The 15,478-nt window shown below is 56.6% G+C and overlaps 1 protein-coding gene across 1 annotated transcript in view; it reads right to left on the bottom strand.

The window, feature by feature from the left end:
* Window positions 1-15,478, bottom strand: part of NPLOC4 (NPL4 homolog, ubiquitin recognition factor) — a 60,547-nt gene that overhangs the window by 33,229 nt on the left and 11,840 nt on the right. Inside the window, exons 3-9 of the mRNA XM_045984976.1 lie at window positions 14,299-14,411; window positions 9,720-9,896; window positions 7,149-7,197; window positions 6,320-6,414; window positions 4,479-4,602; window positions 3,471-3,650; window positions 392-478 (exon numbers count right to left, since the gene is read on the bottom strand). Of these exons, the coding sequence (XP_045840932.1) occupies window positions 392-478; window positions 3,471-3,650; window positions 4,479-4,602; window positions 6,320-6,414; window positions 7,149-7,197; window positions 9,720-9,896; window positions 14,299-14,411 (825 nt within the window). The remainder of the gene's footprint in view (window positions 1-391; window positions 479-3,470; window positions 3,651-4,478; window positions 4,603-6,319; window positions 6,415-7,148; window positions 7,198-9,719; window positions 9,897-14,298; window positions 14,412-15,478) is intronic.

Consider the following 15,478-nt stretch of genomic DNA (forward strand, 5'->3'; position numbering starts at 1 on the left):
TGGGCCTGGTGCTGTGGGGAGGACACACAACCCAGCAGCGAGGCTCCTTCCTGGGCAGGACAAAGGGGTCTGGCTCCTGCTGCCTCTTTCCTTCAGCCTCTGAAGCCATCCCAGAAGCGTGCCCAGCAGATCTCAACACGACGGCGCCAGCACAGGCATCATTTGTTTGCATTTTCTTTGAATCAGAGAAATACTCTAGCTCAAATCCGAGGAACGTAAGAGCTATGGCATCCGGAAAACACAAGCAGGCTTTACAACATGCTGGGCCTGCAGCTGACCTCAAGCAGCTGGGAGTTCGGTCCCAGGCGAGGCCTGGCCACGCCACCCACCTGGATGTCCCCGAGAGCGAGCCCCGGCCCCCCCTTCAAAGGCCAGTAGAATGCCTCAGTACCTTCCTCAGGCCAAGCTTGGCAGCAATTTCATCCACCACCTCAGCTTTCGGGTCTTCCAGAAGCTCCAGGCTGTTCTGTGTGCCAATCTGTTCGGGCGGTAAAGGCAGAAGACTCAGCGGAGCCCGGAGCCGCTCCACGCCGACTCCGGCACGGCTCAGCCCCTGCTATAAAGGAGAGCTGTGGAGCAGAAAAGGCTGACACCCCGATAAAACACAGCCCGAGCCCTGCCAGCTTTGCCCCTCCTCAGGCTGCCCCGTGCTTTCCAGTCAGACTCAGGACGAGAAGACGGTGACACGCAGGTGGCCGCATCACAGTCTCTCGTCAAGTGTGTGGTCGCTCTCAGGACTGAGGAAGGCCGTTCACACAATTTTTTGGTGGGCTCCTTCACTGGGGCAAGTCAGTTTCAAAACACCTTCGGGTAAACAGTTTCCTTCCAAAGAGGTTTGGGTACGTGAGGCGAGAGTCCAGGGGCGAGGTGATCCCCGTCTCCGGGAAAGAGGCTATCGCAGCGCGCGTGCGGCTCCTGCAGGGAGAGCACCGGCCTTCCCAGGCGAGGGAGTGGCGGGGTGGGGGGGGGGCGGAGGAATGGAAAAGGCCCCTGCGGTCGGCCTCCTGCCGGCTGGCGGGCAGAGCACGGCGCTCGGGGCAGCAGGTGGGCTTGGACTCTGGCTCGTCTGCAGCCTAAACCAGGCCCCCAGGGTCCCGACTCCCTGCAGCGGACGGAGCGGGCCCCGAAACGCAGCTTGAGGGTCACTGGCAGAGCCCCCCCTGGCAGAAACCCCGGCCACAGGGTCAGGAAGACAAAGGTAATCCCAAACCAAGCTATCCTAATTGGGTATATCATCACAAATGAGTCAAATCCTGGCAGAACAACCCGAGAACTTTCTGCTGCGGGGTATTGGCGCTATGCAGATGGGCAGAGCTCAGGTCGCATCCCGAACAGAGAACCAGCCGAAAGGTCTGCTTTCGGGACCGGCAGCAGCAGGAGCTTGACTCCGAATGACCTGCGGGTTCCTGAGGTCAGTGGTTTCGACCTTCAGGAGTCCCGCGTCGGGAGCTCCGGGGATGCCGTTTGCAGTCTGGACGCCAGAGGTTTCTGCCTCCATGTTTTATTCGATCATACTCCTGTCGCGACCGCTGAAACCCCTCATGAAAGACCCCCTCTCCAAAACGGAAACCAAACACCCCGCACGGGGTCCAAGAGCCGCCCCCGGTTACGGAGCGCACTGGCGCCCCGGCAGTTAGGCGATCCCGACTCACAGGGTCTCCACGGCCACCTGGTGTCTCCGTTTAAACGAAGCACCACAGGAGGCCCCCCTCCCCGCAAACACCTCCTCCGCAGCTCTGGGGCAACACGGAACCTGGCAGAGGGCCGCACGATGCGCTCAGAGTCTCCACGAATGCGGCCAGAGAGACCGTGGCACGCGTGAGAGCCACGGGCCGGCAGACCCTGGCTTTCCTAAGAAGGCAGCTGCTCAGGGGCCGAGTCGCCATGGGCAGTGGGCAGGGCACACAGCCAAAGCAAGAAGGGGAGTGGTGTGACTCCCTGTGTAAAGCTTAAACTTCTGACGTCTACCCAAACATTCCGGAAAGAGAGGGACAGGAGAAAGGGGGCACCTTAATCACAGATCTGACTTTGGAAGCATGCCAATTTTTTTTTCTTTTCCAACATTTTAACTACAAATTTCAAACACAGCGAAGTTTAAAGAATTTAACAGTGAGGACCCATGTACCTGCTATCTAGTTTCAGCCACAAACACTTATTACTCGACTCCCTCCGCCCCTCTCATCGCCTCACGCCCTCTTGGTTCTCTGTTGCCGGTCACAGTGAACTACACACCAAGCGCCCCTCCCACGTACGTCACCACTTCACGGACTAGAAATCAGTGCTTATGGGGGGGCCCGGGGTGGGGCTCAATCACTAAGCGCCTGCCTTGGCTCAGGTCATGATCCCAGGGTGCTGGGATCGAGCCCCGCATCCGGTTCCCTGCTCAGGGAGCCTGCTTCTCCCTCTCCCTCTGCTGCTCCCCCTGCTTGTGTTCCCTCCCTTGCTCTCTGTCAAATAAATAAAATCTTAAAAAAAGAGAAAGACTTCAACGCTCATGGTTTCCACTCTTGCAATGAAAACATATGGGTATACCTGACCTGTGGGATAGACACACATATATGAATTATACTGTGCAAATATTTCATAGAATCATACAACAAAAATCCATATAGAAAATCAAGCCTGGGACATGTGAGGGCTTGGTCGGCTAGGGAGCCTGCCTTCGGCTCAGGTCACAGTCCCAGGCTCCTGGGACTGAGTCCGTGTGGGGACTCCTTGCTCAGTGGAGAGCCTGCTTCCCCCCGACTGCAACTTCCCCTGCTTGTGCGCACGCTCTCTCTCTCTGTATCAAATAATAAATAAAATCTTTAAAAAAAAAATCCTTCAATACCGAAAATAAAATATAAACGTTTTACCTAGATAGTAGCAAAGTCCTACAAAGAGCACCTTCCGAGTGACTCTCAAACACAGTATGGCTGCTGGTCGCTCATCACACAGCCCAGGGATCCTCCTCCTTCCACCAAAGACCCCCCAAAACGCGTGAACTGTTCCCAGTCCTACACTGGTGGCCATTCTAGGACAGCTGTGTGTGAGGCGCGGGGTAAAGGACACAAGCGACCCCGTGACCCTCTGGCTCCATTAATTCTGGGCCGGCTGACCACAGATGTGGGTGAAGTAAACAGATTACAAGGGAGGGCGCCGTCCCTGTGGCGCTCTGGACAACCGACAGCGGGGGGACCCGGCCGACAGATTAAGAAACTCCATCAGTGTTCAATTCACTGACCCGATGGAGTCCCTACCGGCGGGAAAGACAACGTCCTTCTGCTCTGGAGATGCACACGGAAATACGCAGGGGCCGTGAGCTTACCCTCCAAGAACGTGCATGTGTGCACCCGTGTGGACAGAGACAGACAGACACGGCAAATGACAAAGCAGAGGAAGTGAAATGAAGTCTGAAAGCAGAGGCCTGCACGGCCTTCGGAGCTGGGCCACACAAAGGCCCGTGACCCGCGAGGCCGGTGCTTGCCTACCTGCGGAGGCTCGTAAATGGCGGCTACTTCGGCCCTGATGCCGAGAGGAATGTCTTTGTGCTCCGTATACCGTCCGTACAGATACCCGAAATGTTGGTTCCCTGTCTTCCTCCAGAAGTCAAGGAAGCGATCGGCAACTGTGTGGTTCTCAAACATGATATTGTCCACGTGTCTGTATTTCTGTAGAGCAAGCAACGGGCTGATGAATGCACTCTGTTGGAAATAACGCATTTCTCTAGTATAAGCCACGCGTTAGTCTCCACCTAGCTCTTTACACGCTCACATAGGCATTTTAAAACGTGCTCTGCCCTTAAGACCGTGTCAGATTCTGGGCAGGGTGGCGGTGGGATTCCTCAATAAATTAATTCAAATTAATCTTAAGGGACTTCACCTAAAATGCAGGTTTTCACAATCTCTGGCACAAAAATTGGATTTCAAAAAGAAAGAGCAGGAAGAGAAGAGAACGAGAGCAGTTCCCAAGCAGTCCCAAGTTGGTGGAGAGCTGTCCACAGAGCAAGCCCGGGCCAGCAGGCCAGAGGAGGCGAGCGGAGGGACCCTCAAGGGCACAGAGAGCAGAGGGGAAGAGGCCAGAGTACTGCGTGTCTTTCCCTGGTCTCCGGCTCCTTGCAGAGCCCAGCCTCCTTCTCCACCTGGCCTGGACAGGTGCTCTGAGGGGCTCCAGGACACTGTGGCTGCCAGTTCCAGGGCCACTTAGAAGGAGAAGGGCAACCCCGGAGCATTTGAAACAGTCACCAAGAAAGTCCTGCCTCCACAGAGCCGACAAAAGTGAAAACAAAAGACCCCCCCCTCCACGCGTGCAACGCCTAGCGATCTCAGCAGCAGCGTCTCCAGCACACGACCTGGAAACACGCTCGGACGGACCACACCCAGGGCACTCGGCCAGCGGCGGCGCCTCCAAGGAGGGCCTTGTCCGCAGATGCTCATTTCTGAGCCATGAGCCAAGTCTGCAGCTCCCCGCGGTCTGGACGGCCACAGCGAGCGTCTCACCTGTCTGTTCAGGGTGATAGCACTCGGCTGGCACTTGGTGCAGATGCCATTAGGCCACGGAAGGTGACCCTCGCACCCGGATTTAATCTTGCAACTGATGTTCTCCAGGGCGACAAATTTCCCCCTGAATCAGAAGAGGCAGCTTAATTAACTCAACATTCCGACAGTGAAAACTTCAGCAGGAGACTGGAAATCGCACGTGAAACGTCTTCTACCTCCAGAACGGAGCTCTGAGAAGGTAAGCGCGCGGCGCACAGCAGCGGGGGGACGTGCTGAGAACCGCTGTCACGGAGTCCCAGCTTCTGTCCTGCACGCAGAGACTGTGCAGAAACACCGATCTGCTTCCCTATAAAAAGTTTCCATTTTCGATGTCTGTTGCTAATACCCATGAAAATTTCAAAGATACTATTAAATGCCTATTAATCTAACCTGAGCCATTGACAGGAAACAAAATTTTGTTTTAAAGTTTCATTAACTTATCAGCAACACCTGCATCGCGAGTCCAGTGCTTACACGTCTGTAAAAAACTCTGAATCAAGGGAGAAAGCCTGATGAGGTTACCGCACAAAGGCATCTGCCCCGGCTTCTGGCTGAAATTCAGCCCGTCCAGCAAGGAAGCCGGGGTCCCACCCAATGTGGGGTGGGGGCGGACAGGTGCCTTCACCCTCTGCCAGTTTCCCACTCACACAACAGTCCAGGAACTCGACCGTGTCTTCACAGGCCAACAGCACGCAGGCCTGCGGGCCTCTGGCAAGCAGTGACGGCCAAAAGCCCACATGGGACCAAGAGCTGCCAATGTGGCCCCACGGGATACTGCGGCCTCGACCCAGACTGGTGGAAGGCTGACGGGTTTCAGCAAAACAATCTCTACTCGTTCCCTAGTCCAGAAAGCTCCACGGCTTACCCCACTGAGAGGCAAGAATGGGTTTCTGGCAGGATTTTTTTCTCGTGGTCTAACTTTCACAAAAGCCGTTTCAGGATGTCAGCAGGCTGCCGGAGAGAAGCGACAATCAGGCCGACATGACATCCTGCACAAACGGTGCGGACGCAGGCCCAGCCGCCTTCTCCTCCCGCGGCCCTGACGGGAATCCGAAGATCACGGTATGAAGTCCACTGCTTTCTGGCAAGTGAACATGCAGCCGTACAGCCAACAGAAAGGGGTCACACGGGGAAGTACCTGACGCGGGTTAACAGAAATGAAATGCTCTCAGGCAGCCCCTCTCCAGCCGCTGTCCCAGCTCGGATGCGGGGAGCCGAGAGACGGCCGCCCCGCTGGCCGCCCGGCCGAGCCTGCAGACCGTCCCGCTGAGGCACCGAGCCCCAGGCGTGGGCTGCGCTGCGGCTTCAGGCCCCACGCCGGGTGAGGTTGGCTGTGAAACCACCCGATAAAGAGGCAGGTTCCAGGGCAAACGGCTCCCGGGGGCTGTGGGACAAGTGGGCGGAGCTAACCGCGGGTGGTTCGGTTGAGCCGAAGAGCAGGGCATGAGCTCTGTCCACCACCATACCAGACCGCCCCCGCCGTCACACACAGCTAAGCTGCCAGGGCGCCACACTGCTGCAGGAAGGCCGGGAATGCTCCCCAGGGGCCTCCACAGCGGCCACTGCCACCCTGGCACGGGCCTAATGCCCTGGGCGTGTGGATGACAAAAGGGCGTCAGTCTCCACCCTCTCTTCTCTAGAATCGGGTGAAAGTCATGAGCTCGAATGCTCTGTGCCCAGACCCCGACCCTTGCTCTTCTCACTCCCGTGCTCACAGGCTTTAAGCAACACCTGCCAGACACACAGAGCGATTTGGGCCGCCAAGCCCCGTCAGGACAGCCCCAGGCGCTCCCGCTGCTTACTTGTCCGCACCGCCGGTCAGCTTGCGGATGTAGGCGTGGAAGGACATGTGCTTCACGGGAGGTTCAAGATGGTTCAGGTAGTCCTCGTCGAATGGCTGCCGAAACACACACAGTTAGCAGGGGCACCCGCTGGCGTCTCGAGGCTCGGAGAGGCGGGCAGCCACGCCTCTGCTGCACCGAGCGGGAGACCAAGCCAGGACCCGAGCAGGGCCAGGAGGGAGGGCGGGCGCTCGGCTCTCACTCATTATTCTAGGTCAGAACCAAAGGCTTCTTCGGGCACCAGTTATCTTTCCAAGATTAAATTGAATCTCTGTTAGATACAACATGCCCTAGGTCAAATAAATACTAGGAACATTTTGGGGGGAAAAAGCAGCCCGTAAGATGAAGAGGAGGCGCATAAAGAAAATCAGGTTGGCCGCGCCGCTGCGAACTCCGCACGGACCGGTGACCAGTCAGCGTCATTACGTAACCGTCCGTCTCACCACGACCCGTCAGGAGGAGGACGCGACTCGGGGAAAAGTAAATCAGAACAATGATGAGCACAGAAACCGGCAGCCCCAGCTTTGTGTCAGGTTTACGGGGACTGTCCTCCGTCACAGCAAAACCAACACTTCAGCCGATCGTCACCCACCCGGAAGGTCACTCCCATAACCGAAGGCCCGTCCCCGTCAAGCAGCTTGCACCAGTGGGCACGCGAGGCCCAGGGCGACAAACAAGGAGGTGCTCTGCCCCACTCCCGACCCGGCGCAGGGGTGCAGGGCACGTGCAGTCGTGCCCTGGGGAGCAGCCCCTCCCGCCAGCCCAGAACGTACGCTGCACGGACTCTCACCTCGAGCGGAACACAGTGCACACATTTCCCCAAGGGGCCGTGTCGGCACCTGAGGGCACAGGGCAAGAGAAACACAGCAGTTAGCGCGCCCGCTCCCCTGCCGCCGCCCGGTGCTCCGACACCGAGCGCGTCCGCCGCACTGGAGTCGCCTGTGCGGGGCGACTGCACCCATTTTTAAGTCAACCCAACGCCCAACGTGGGGCTTGACCTCACAAGCCCAAATCAGGAGTCCATGCTCTACGACAGCCCGCCAGGCGCCCCGTGTGGAATTATTTTCGAGGGTATGTGAGCACTTTTTATTTTAATATCATTTAGTATCTGGGGCGCCTGGGTGGCTCAGTGGGTTAAGGCTCTGCCTTCGGCTCAGGTCATGACCTCAGGGTCCTGGGATCGAGGCCCACGTCGGGTTCTCTGCTCAGCAGGGAGCCTGCCTCCCCCCTCTCTCTGCCTGCCTCTCTGCCTACTTGTGATCTCTGTCTGTCAAATAAATAAATAAAATCTTTAAAAAATACATAAATATAGTTTATTAACGATTTTAACTTGTGTCAGAAAAGCTGCCCAGCACGTCAAACCCGCGATTCTATGGATATTAATTGCTTCAGATGACACTAAATAAAAGGAAAAGTGAATGGACTTAAAAACAGGTTTAAATCCATGTTAAGTCAACACTAAGGTTGGGGTGTGGATACGGCAAAAATCCTGTCGGTGGGACAGAAGTAACTCCAGTTGGGAAAACACCCACTTTGCAAATGTTTGGGGGAAAGCATGAAGGTGGCAGGCTCCATGGGTCACCAAGACCGGTGACTTCAGAAGAGAAGCCGCAGGAGCACCACATGTTCGAGGGGGCAGCACGACATGCTCTGATGAGGGCAGTGACCCTGGGGGGAAAGCCGAGCAGCCATCCCTCTGGGCTGGACAGGACCCTTTTCTAAATGGGGTCACAACGCCCGGACACGTGTGCCTCCCACACTCAGAGTCTCCGAATGGCCGGGCTCTTACCGACGGCAGGCCGGAACGTGCACACCCTGAAAGATTCCTAACGAGGCTGTGAAGACACCGATCGCGGGGCGGGGGGGGGGTGGGGAGCCAGCACGGGTTCCCGGGGAGGAAACGCAAATGCGGGCTGGCGGCTGGCCGTGGAGGGGCTCTGTGGAAGCCGCAGCACAGCGTCACCTGGGGCTCTTTCATCTGAGACACACAAGTTGCTCGCACAGCCCTCGGAACCCCCATCTCTGTGTCGGCGCCCCGCTGGGTTTACGGAGCGATGCGGCCACGAGAGGCCCTACCGCAGACACCAACCCCCTCCACTCAGGCACTTCACGTCACTGAGTGTGAACTCCGGTGTTTCCAACCAGTTTCTTTAAGAAGAATTGCAGGGGCGCCGGGGTGCCTCAGGCGGTGAAGCATCTGCCTCAATTTCAGCTCAGCGCATAACCTCAGGTCGCGGGATCAAGCCCTGCACCCCACTCCACGGTCAGTGGGGGGTCTGCTCCAGATGCTCTCTCCCTCTGCCCCTCCTCTCAACATGCGCCGTGCATGCCCTCTAAGACAAATAAGTCTTTAAAAATTTTAAATTTTTTTAGAAGATTTTTCTTATTTTTTAGAGAGAGAGTACAAGTAGGGGAGTGGCAGAGAGAGGGAAAAGCAGGCTTCCCGAAGAGCAGGAAGCCCGACGTGGGGCTCGATCCCAGGACTCTGGGATCGTGACCTGACCCAAAGGCAGATGCTTAACCAACTGAGCCCCCCAGGTGTCCCTAAAACTTTTTAAAAAATAAAGAGAACCACAAAAGACCACCAATACATAAACATAGCTGAGCATAGCCGTTCCACAAAGTCCAGGTGGAGGGTAAACGTTCAAGAAGGACCAGCATGTTGCGCTCGAAGCGTCCACTGGAAGGAACAGGAAGGGGGCGCCTGGGTGGCTCAGTGGATTAAAGCCTCTGCCTTCGGCTCAGGTCATGATCCCAGGGTCCTGGGATCGAGCCCCACATCGGGCTCTCTGCTCCACGGGGATCCTGCTTCCTCCTCTCTCTCTGCCTGCCTCTCTGCCTAGTTGTGATTTCTGTCAAATAAATAAAATATAAAAAAAAAAAAGGAACAGGAAGGAGGCGCCCTGTGCACGATGCTGACGTTTCCCGACTATATCCAGCACGATGGCCTGAGCTACGCCCTGCGCTGGTCGGTGCCCAGCGTCACCCCTTTCCTGCTTCCCTACTCCCGGCCCCGCACAGGCGCTGAAGCCCGGCACGATGCACGGCAGGCAGGAACGTCAGGAGGGCAGTGAGGTCAAGGCCTGGTTTCAGTTCCCTCCCTTTGTTCAAATCTTAGCTCCAAACACCAGAAAACTTCTGAAAGGACACGTGGCACAAACATTGAGCTTCATGCAACAAGAAAAAGCTTGAAAAATAACGGGAAAAAGCTTGAAAAATAAGGGGAAGTGAAACTTTATCTGTAAGTAGGTGATCAAAATGAGAACTTGTGTTCCTTCAGCAGACACGGCGCGTTACAAACACCTCACCTCCTGAGGGAGTGAAGACGGCACAACTGGGACAGGAGCCCACAGACACTTACAGCTGCGGGTCGCGGCTTCTGTAAATCTTCCCGTCCTGCCTGCTGAGGTACTGGTCGATCTCGTCCTCCACCACGCTGGGAGCACCGCAGGCCTTCAGCCCCAGCGGGGCTGACGTCTCCATCTCCGAGGAGGGCCCAGCGAGGCCGGAGGGAAAGAGGAACAGCAGATCTCCGTGCCTGCCAGACGACAAACACAGGGCAGGGCCTTCTATCCTCCCACAGCCCGGGCTGCACGCAAGAGCTGCTCACCCTCGCGGGAGGGTCTCTGGCATCTGAGAGGCAAACGCCAACCTCTCAGCTGAGACCTCGAATTGTGAGAGGCCAGAATTCTCCCGTCGCATCTCTCCTACGCTCCCTAATGTTATAAAGGTCAGAGCAGGTTCTCTGCAACTGGGACGCACTTTCTTCTGCGACTAAAACATCCGTGTGCCCACGGCATTCCGCATGGATGAAGTGTAGCCACAGCAAACGCGCTCGACCTGGGGCGGCCTTCTTCCCGCTTCTCATTCCGGGACTGGCTCCGCTTCTTGCTCACCCCTCACCGTCACCACTCAAGGCCCCGACTCGCCATCTACCTGGTGCACAGCCTTCCACGTCCTTCCCTGCACTCACGTGCACCCCCACACGAGTACGCAGACGCCGTGTGACAGTGCTTGACAAAACTGAGACTGTCGTAGACACACAGTTTGCATCTGCTTTTCTCATTCAACAATACCTCGCTCCGGTTCCCCCCCCAACACGGGGCCTGGGTCTAATCACTGCTTCTGAAGGAGGCACCACGCCCCCAAGAAGCCCAACTCGTCACTCACACTCGCATTCCCATGCTGACGGCCACGCGCGCTACCCACGGGCTTCCGCCCCCGAGAACGGCACTCGAGGAAAGGCCCGAGGACAGGCGCTGCGCGGTTTTCCTTCTACAGGGCGCATTTCCAGGCGCGGCCCTGCTAGACGACAGGTTTGGCTTGTGATGTCGCCAACGTGCTGCTTTCCAAACAGGCTGCACGATTCCCAGTTCGAACGGCAGCGCTGGACGTTCTACCATTTCCATGAAGTCACGCTCTCTCCTGCTCACTCACACCGCTGACTCTCTGCAGGGCCCGCCTCGCGCAGCCACACCAACGAGACCCAAAGGCGTGGGACGCTCCCACCTCCACGTGCTGGACAGGAGCGACGTGGGCTCGGCGCCCGGGGAGAGGGTCTACACCACCAAATTCAACCTCAGGCTCGGAGGAGAAGCTGCAGCACTACCCCGCGGTAAGCGCTTACGGCCGCCAACGAGACGCGCACGGCGGGGCCTGCGGCGGCCCTGGCCCGACTGACCGGAGATGGCAGGCAGCAGGCCTGGAGAGCGAACACCGCAGACACGGGACGCGGAGAGGCGTGGCTGAAGCTCTTCACTAGGTCTGTTCTCTCCTCATTTTGCTTCCATAATTTAGGATGATAAAACTGCCAAACTGTAACTAGAAACTCCTGTTTCTCACAACGGACCAGACATTCCTGAACACCCTCCAGCTACACGATACCCGGCTCGGGGGCTGCAGCCGGTTGAGCGGATGTGCTCTAACATGCCCCGCGAAGCTCCAACGAAGGAAGGAGCGCACCACGGGCCCACACGACCCAGAGGAGTGCCCACAGCAAGGGCCAGAGAACAATGCCCTACAGGAGCCCTGAGCCTGGCTTCCACGGTCCTTCTCTGGGCAACACGCAGTGAGGCCGTGAGCCTGCCTAAGCTGAAGCAGCCGCTGAGCCTGAAACACCACGTGAAGCCAGTCTCAGCCGCTGGGAAGAACCAACCACCAGCCGAAAAGAGGAACCGAGGAGGGGTCCTGTCTTCCTGTCCCCACTCTGCAGTAGAGAGAACAGCCACCTCGGAGAGTCTGCGACCACGGGCCAGCTCTCCTGGCCTCCAGGCTAGAATCAGGGATGCTACTTGGCTCCAGAAGCCCAAAGACAAAAATTAGCTGGAGGGAGTGCCAGGTCCACAGAGCCCCTCGGGCCAACAGAAGCAAACACAAGCTTCCCCGGCAGAAAACCCTCTGGCCTGCCAGGGCCTCCCCACCACCAGGTCTGGTCAATTACAAGCTCTCAAATGCGCAAGAGAACCCAGAGACCACACTCAGGTGGGCACACGCAACAGGAACAGAACCGGACAGCCAGGGATTCCAGCTTCGGAACTGCAAGACACGGAATATAAAGGTCTCCAGAATGTTCAATGAAAAAGGGCTGGAAAGGGCACAAGCGACGAGAGGCGGCCCAAAGGGACAGGGGCTTCCGGGGAGCGGCATGGCAAGGGCCGCAGATTTGGGCACATCTTCCTGAATCCCCCTCATACGGTCAGGCCAGACAATCCACAGACAGCTCTGATGCCACCTGGGGGAGAAAGACCACCTCAGACACCCTGAGGCGTGTGACGGGCCAAGGCAGAGCCCCAGGGAGCCCAGTGGTCCTCAACAGAAGCCCGGAGGGCCAGTGTGACAGCAACGAGCCCCCATGAGCACATGGAGCTAACGGCCGGGTTTGGAAAGAAATCAAGTCAGCTATTTTAAAATTGAAAAATATAATCCCTGAAACAACAAGAGAACTGGAGAGAAGTGATATTTAAAGAGATAATGGGGGGCGCCTGGGTGGCTCAGTGGGTTAAAGCCTCTGCCTTCGGCTCAGGTCATGGTCTCAGGGTCCTGGGATCGAGTCCCACATCGGGCTCTCTGCTCAGCAGGGAGCCTGCTTCCTCCTCTCTCTCTCTCTCTCTGTCTGCCTCTCTGCCTACTTGTGATCTCTCTCTCTCGCTGTCAAATAAATAAATAAAATCTTAAAAAAATAAAAATAAAAAAAATAAAGATATAATGGCCACAAATTTTCCAGACCTGATCTGCAGGAACAGAAAATACAATATCCATCATGTAGGATTAAACAAACAAACCAGGAACCCCCACCTGGAAAAGTCAGAAAGAAACTTTGGGTCCCCAACAGAAACAGAAAATCTTAAAAGCAGCCAGAGGGGAAAAAAGATCACTTATGAGCCGCAACAGGAAAAGCCGGAAGTGGAGCAAGATCAAGCCCGAGCTCGAGGAGAGGAACACGTGCCCTCACGTGCAGACCCAAGCTGGTCAGGAAGTATGACAACCAGCACTGGGAAGGTGCACTCAAGGGTGTACCTCAGGTGGCTGAGCCGTACTGCCCCTCTGCGGTCCCGCCCCTCTGGGTGGGCGTTCTCTCAGAGGTGTCTGTGGCCGCCTCTGCTTGTGCGACCGATCGCTCTAGTCCCGCAAGCTCACACGAGCAGGCACCGAGCAACCACACCCAGGCGGCACCGCCACCCATCTGCAGACGTGGCTGGCGAGCCCCAGTGAGGGTCAGCGACTCGTGCAGGCACGCTGCGCCGACTGCTCGGCTACGATCGTGAGCCATATAACATTTGGGAGAAATGATTCTCAAGATACAAAAGCTCTTGGGGCGCCTGGGTGGCTCAGTGGATTAAGCCTCTGCCTTCGGCTCAGGTCATGGTCTCAGGGTCCTGGGATCGAGCCCCGCATCGGGCTCTCTGCTCAGCGGGGAGCCTGCTTCCCCCTCTCTCTCTACCTGCCTCTCTGCCTACTTGTGATCTCTGTCAAATAAATAAATAAAATCTTAAAAAAAAAAAAAAAGATACAAAACCTCTTTACAAGGAAAGGAAGGATATAACTCAGCCACGTGGAAAGCAGATGACATTAACAACGACGAAAAGCTTTGGCGAATTACAGAGACAGGCAAGACGCCCAGCAAGGATTTGCTGAGGAGCAGATGAACCAACGCTATGACTGCATATTTTTCCCTAGAACCTGAAAATGATGGTCAAGACAGATCAACAGGCAGGGGCCAGCCGCCAGCAAAGCCCAGCCCAATCAGCCAGCAGCGGCCACAGCAGTCAGGCTGCCTCAGCCCCAGCAGGAGCGTTCCCGGCTCGCTACTGGGGCCCGGAATCATGGATACGCAAGCAGCTGTGCCCAGACAGGTCACACAGGAGTCAGGAAGCTTCTTCTGTAAAGAGCCCAGCAGCAAACATCCCCGGCTCTGCCGACCGAGCCGTCTTGGCCACAAACGCTCAGCCCCACGCTGGCGGCAGGAATGCGCACCTGAGCGACGTGGCCGCACACCAGCGGACTACGAGAGCGGGCAGCAGGTGCGGGCGGAGGGCCGGACCTCCTGGAAACCCCACTGACATGACCGACTGCCGCGGAGGAGCTCGGGGGACCCCGCCACCAAAAAACGTCGTGTGGGCACCGGCCCCTCCCAGCCAGCAAGCAGTCCCGAAGTAGAACCGCACGCAGCTCGGGTCGAGGTCCCCCCTGCAGAGGAGGAGCTGAGTGTGCAGCAGCGGCCCACACCCGGCCCCGGCACCCAGAACTCTCTCCGCCCGGGGTCACGCGTCCCCCGCTGCGAGACAACGAGCTCGGCACAAAAGGAGCGGCACACTCAGCGCGACTGCTGATGATCCCCCAAGAAACAGGGTGGCATCGAGGGGAAACCGGGCGGAGCCGAGCAGCCGCCGTGGGCCCTGAGGTCGTCCCCTCCCACCCCGTCGTCCCCTCACAGCACTTACTGGATTTTGAGCAGACTGAGGGATTTGGTCGAAGATGCTGTTATCTCTCCAGTCTTGTTTCTATTGATGTAAACTGAGAAGCCGTTATTTTGGAAACCAAACTCCTTTGCGACCTAAAACAAAGCCCCAAAAAACACATGTTGAAACAAATATTTGACTATCACTACTCCGGCCACATACGCACCAGATGATACTAGAACAACGCTCACTAAATTTAGAACTGCTCTCGGGAACCAAATCCCTCTTGTGATTTTGGTCTCTTGTGAGGAAATCTGTACTGCCCAAACAGATGTCAAGTAAAACGAGAAAAGTGGCCAAACAGCAGCAAAGCTCTGTGTAAACGAGAAGGCTAAAGGACACATGTAAGGGTCTAAGGCAAGCAAAAGTCACGGCTGTATCTGGCCAAGTTTAACTTCTACTTTTGAAATCAATTGTAAAAACCCAATTAGAGGGGTGCCTTGGGGGCTCAGTCAATGAAGTGTCTGACTTCGGCTCAGGTCATGATCTCAGGGTCCTGGGATCGAGTCCTGTGGTGGGCTCCCTGCTCAACGGGGAGCTTGCTTCTCCCTCTACCCATTCTCCTGCTCATGTTCTCTCTTTCAAATAAACAAATCTAAAAAAAAAAAAAAGGACAAAAGAAAAAAATTCCAATTTTGAAACCTAAGAGAAGAAAAACAGAAGTGAAGAATGGTGCCTCCCAGTCAGTCCTGACCACGAGCTCCCACCACAGGCCCTGCGCCAGGGGCTGCAACACTCGCTCCCTGACTTCCCAAACAGTAAGCAGTCCCGGGGCCAGCTCCGTTCTGGATGCTCAGAACACAACGACGAATGAATACAGACCAGGTTCCTGCCATCGAGGACCTCAGCATCAAAGTGGGGCAAAAGCTAAGGGACGAGAACCACAGGGGCGGGCCAGCAGCCCGTAAGAAAGGAAGAGAGGGCGGCAGAGGAGAGGCCACCCCAGACAGCAGGACAGAGAACGCCTCTGAGGAACACGTCTCAGCAGAACCCCAGAGGAAAGGACTACGGCCGTGCTCACCGAGCTGAGACAGAACAGTGTGGGCAAGAGGAGAAGCACGAGGGCTGAGAGGTGGGGAAGGGTTGGGAAGAGAGAGGCCAGACAGGCCAGAGCCCAGCAGGCAAGAAGGAAGCGGTAAGAGATAAGCATGGCAAGGTGGAT

This window comes from Meles meles, chromosome 18, assembly GCF_922984935.1.
Source record: "Meles meles chromosome 18, mMelMel3.1 paternal haplotype, whole genome shotgun sequence".
In the NCBI taxonomy this organism is placed as follows: Eukaryota; Metazoa; Chordata; class Mammalia; order Carnivora; family Mustelidae; genus Meles; species Meles meles.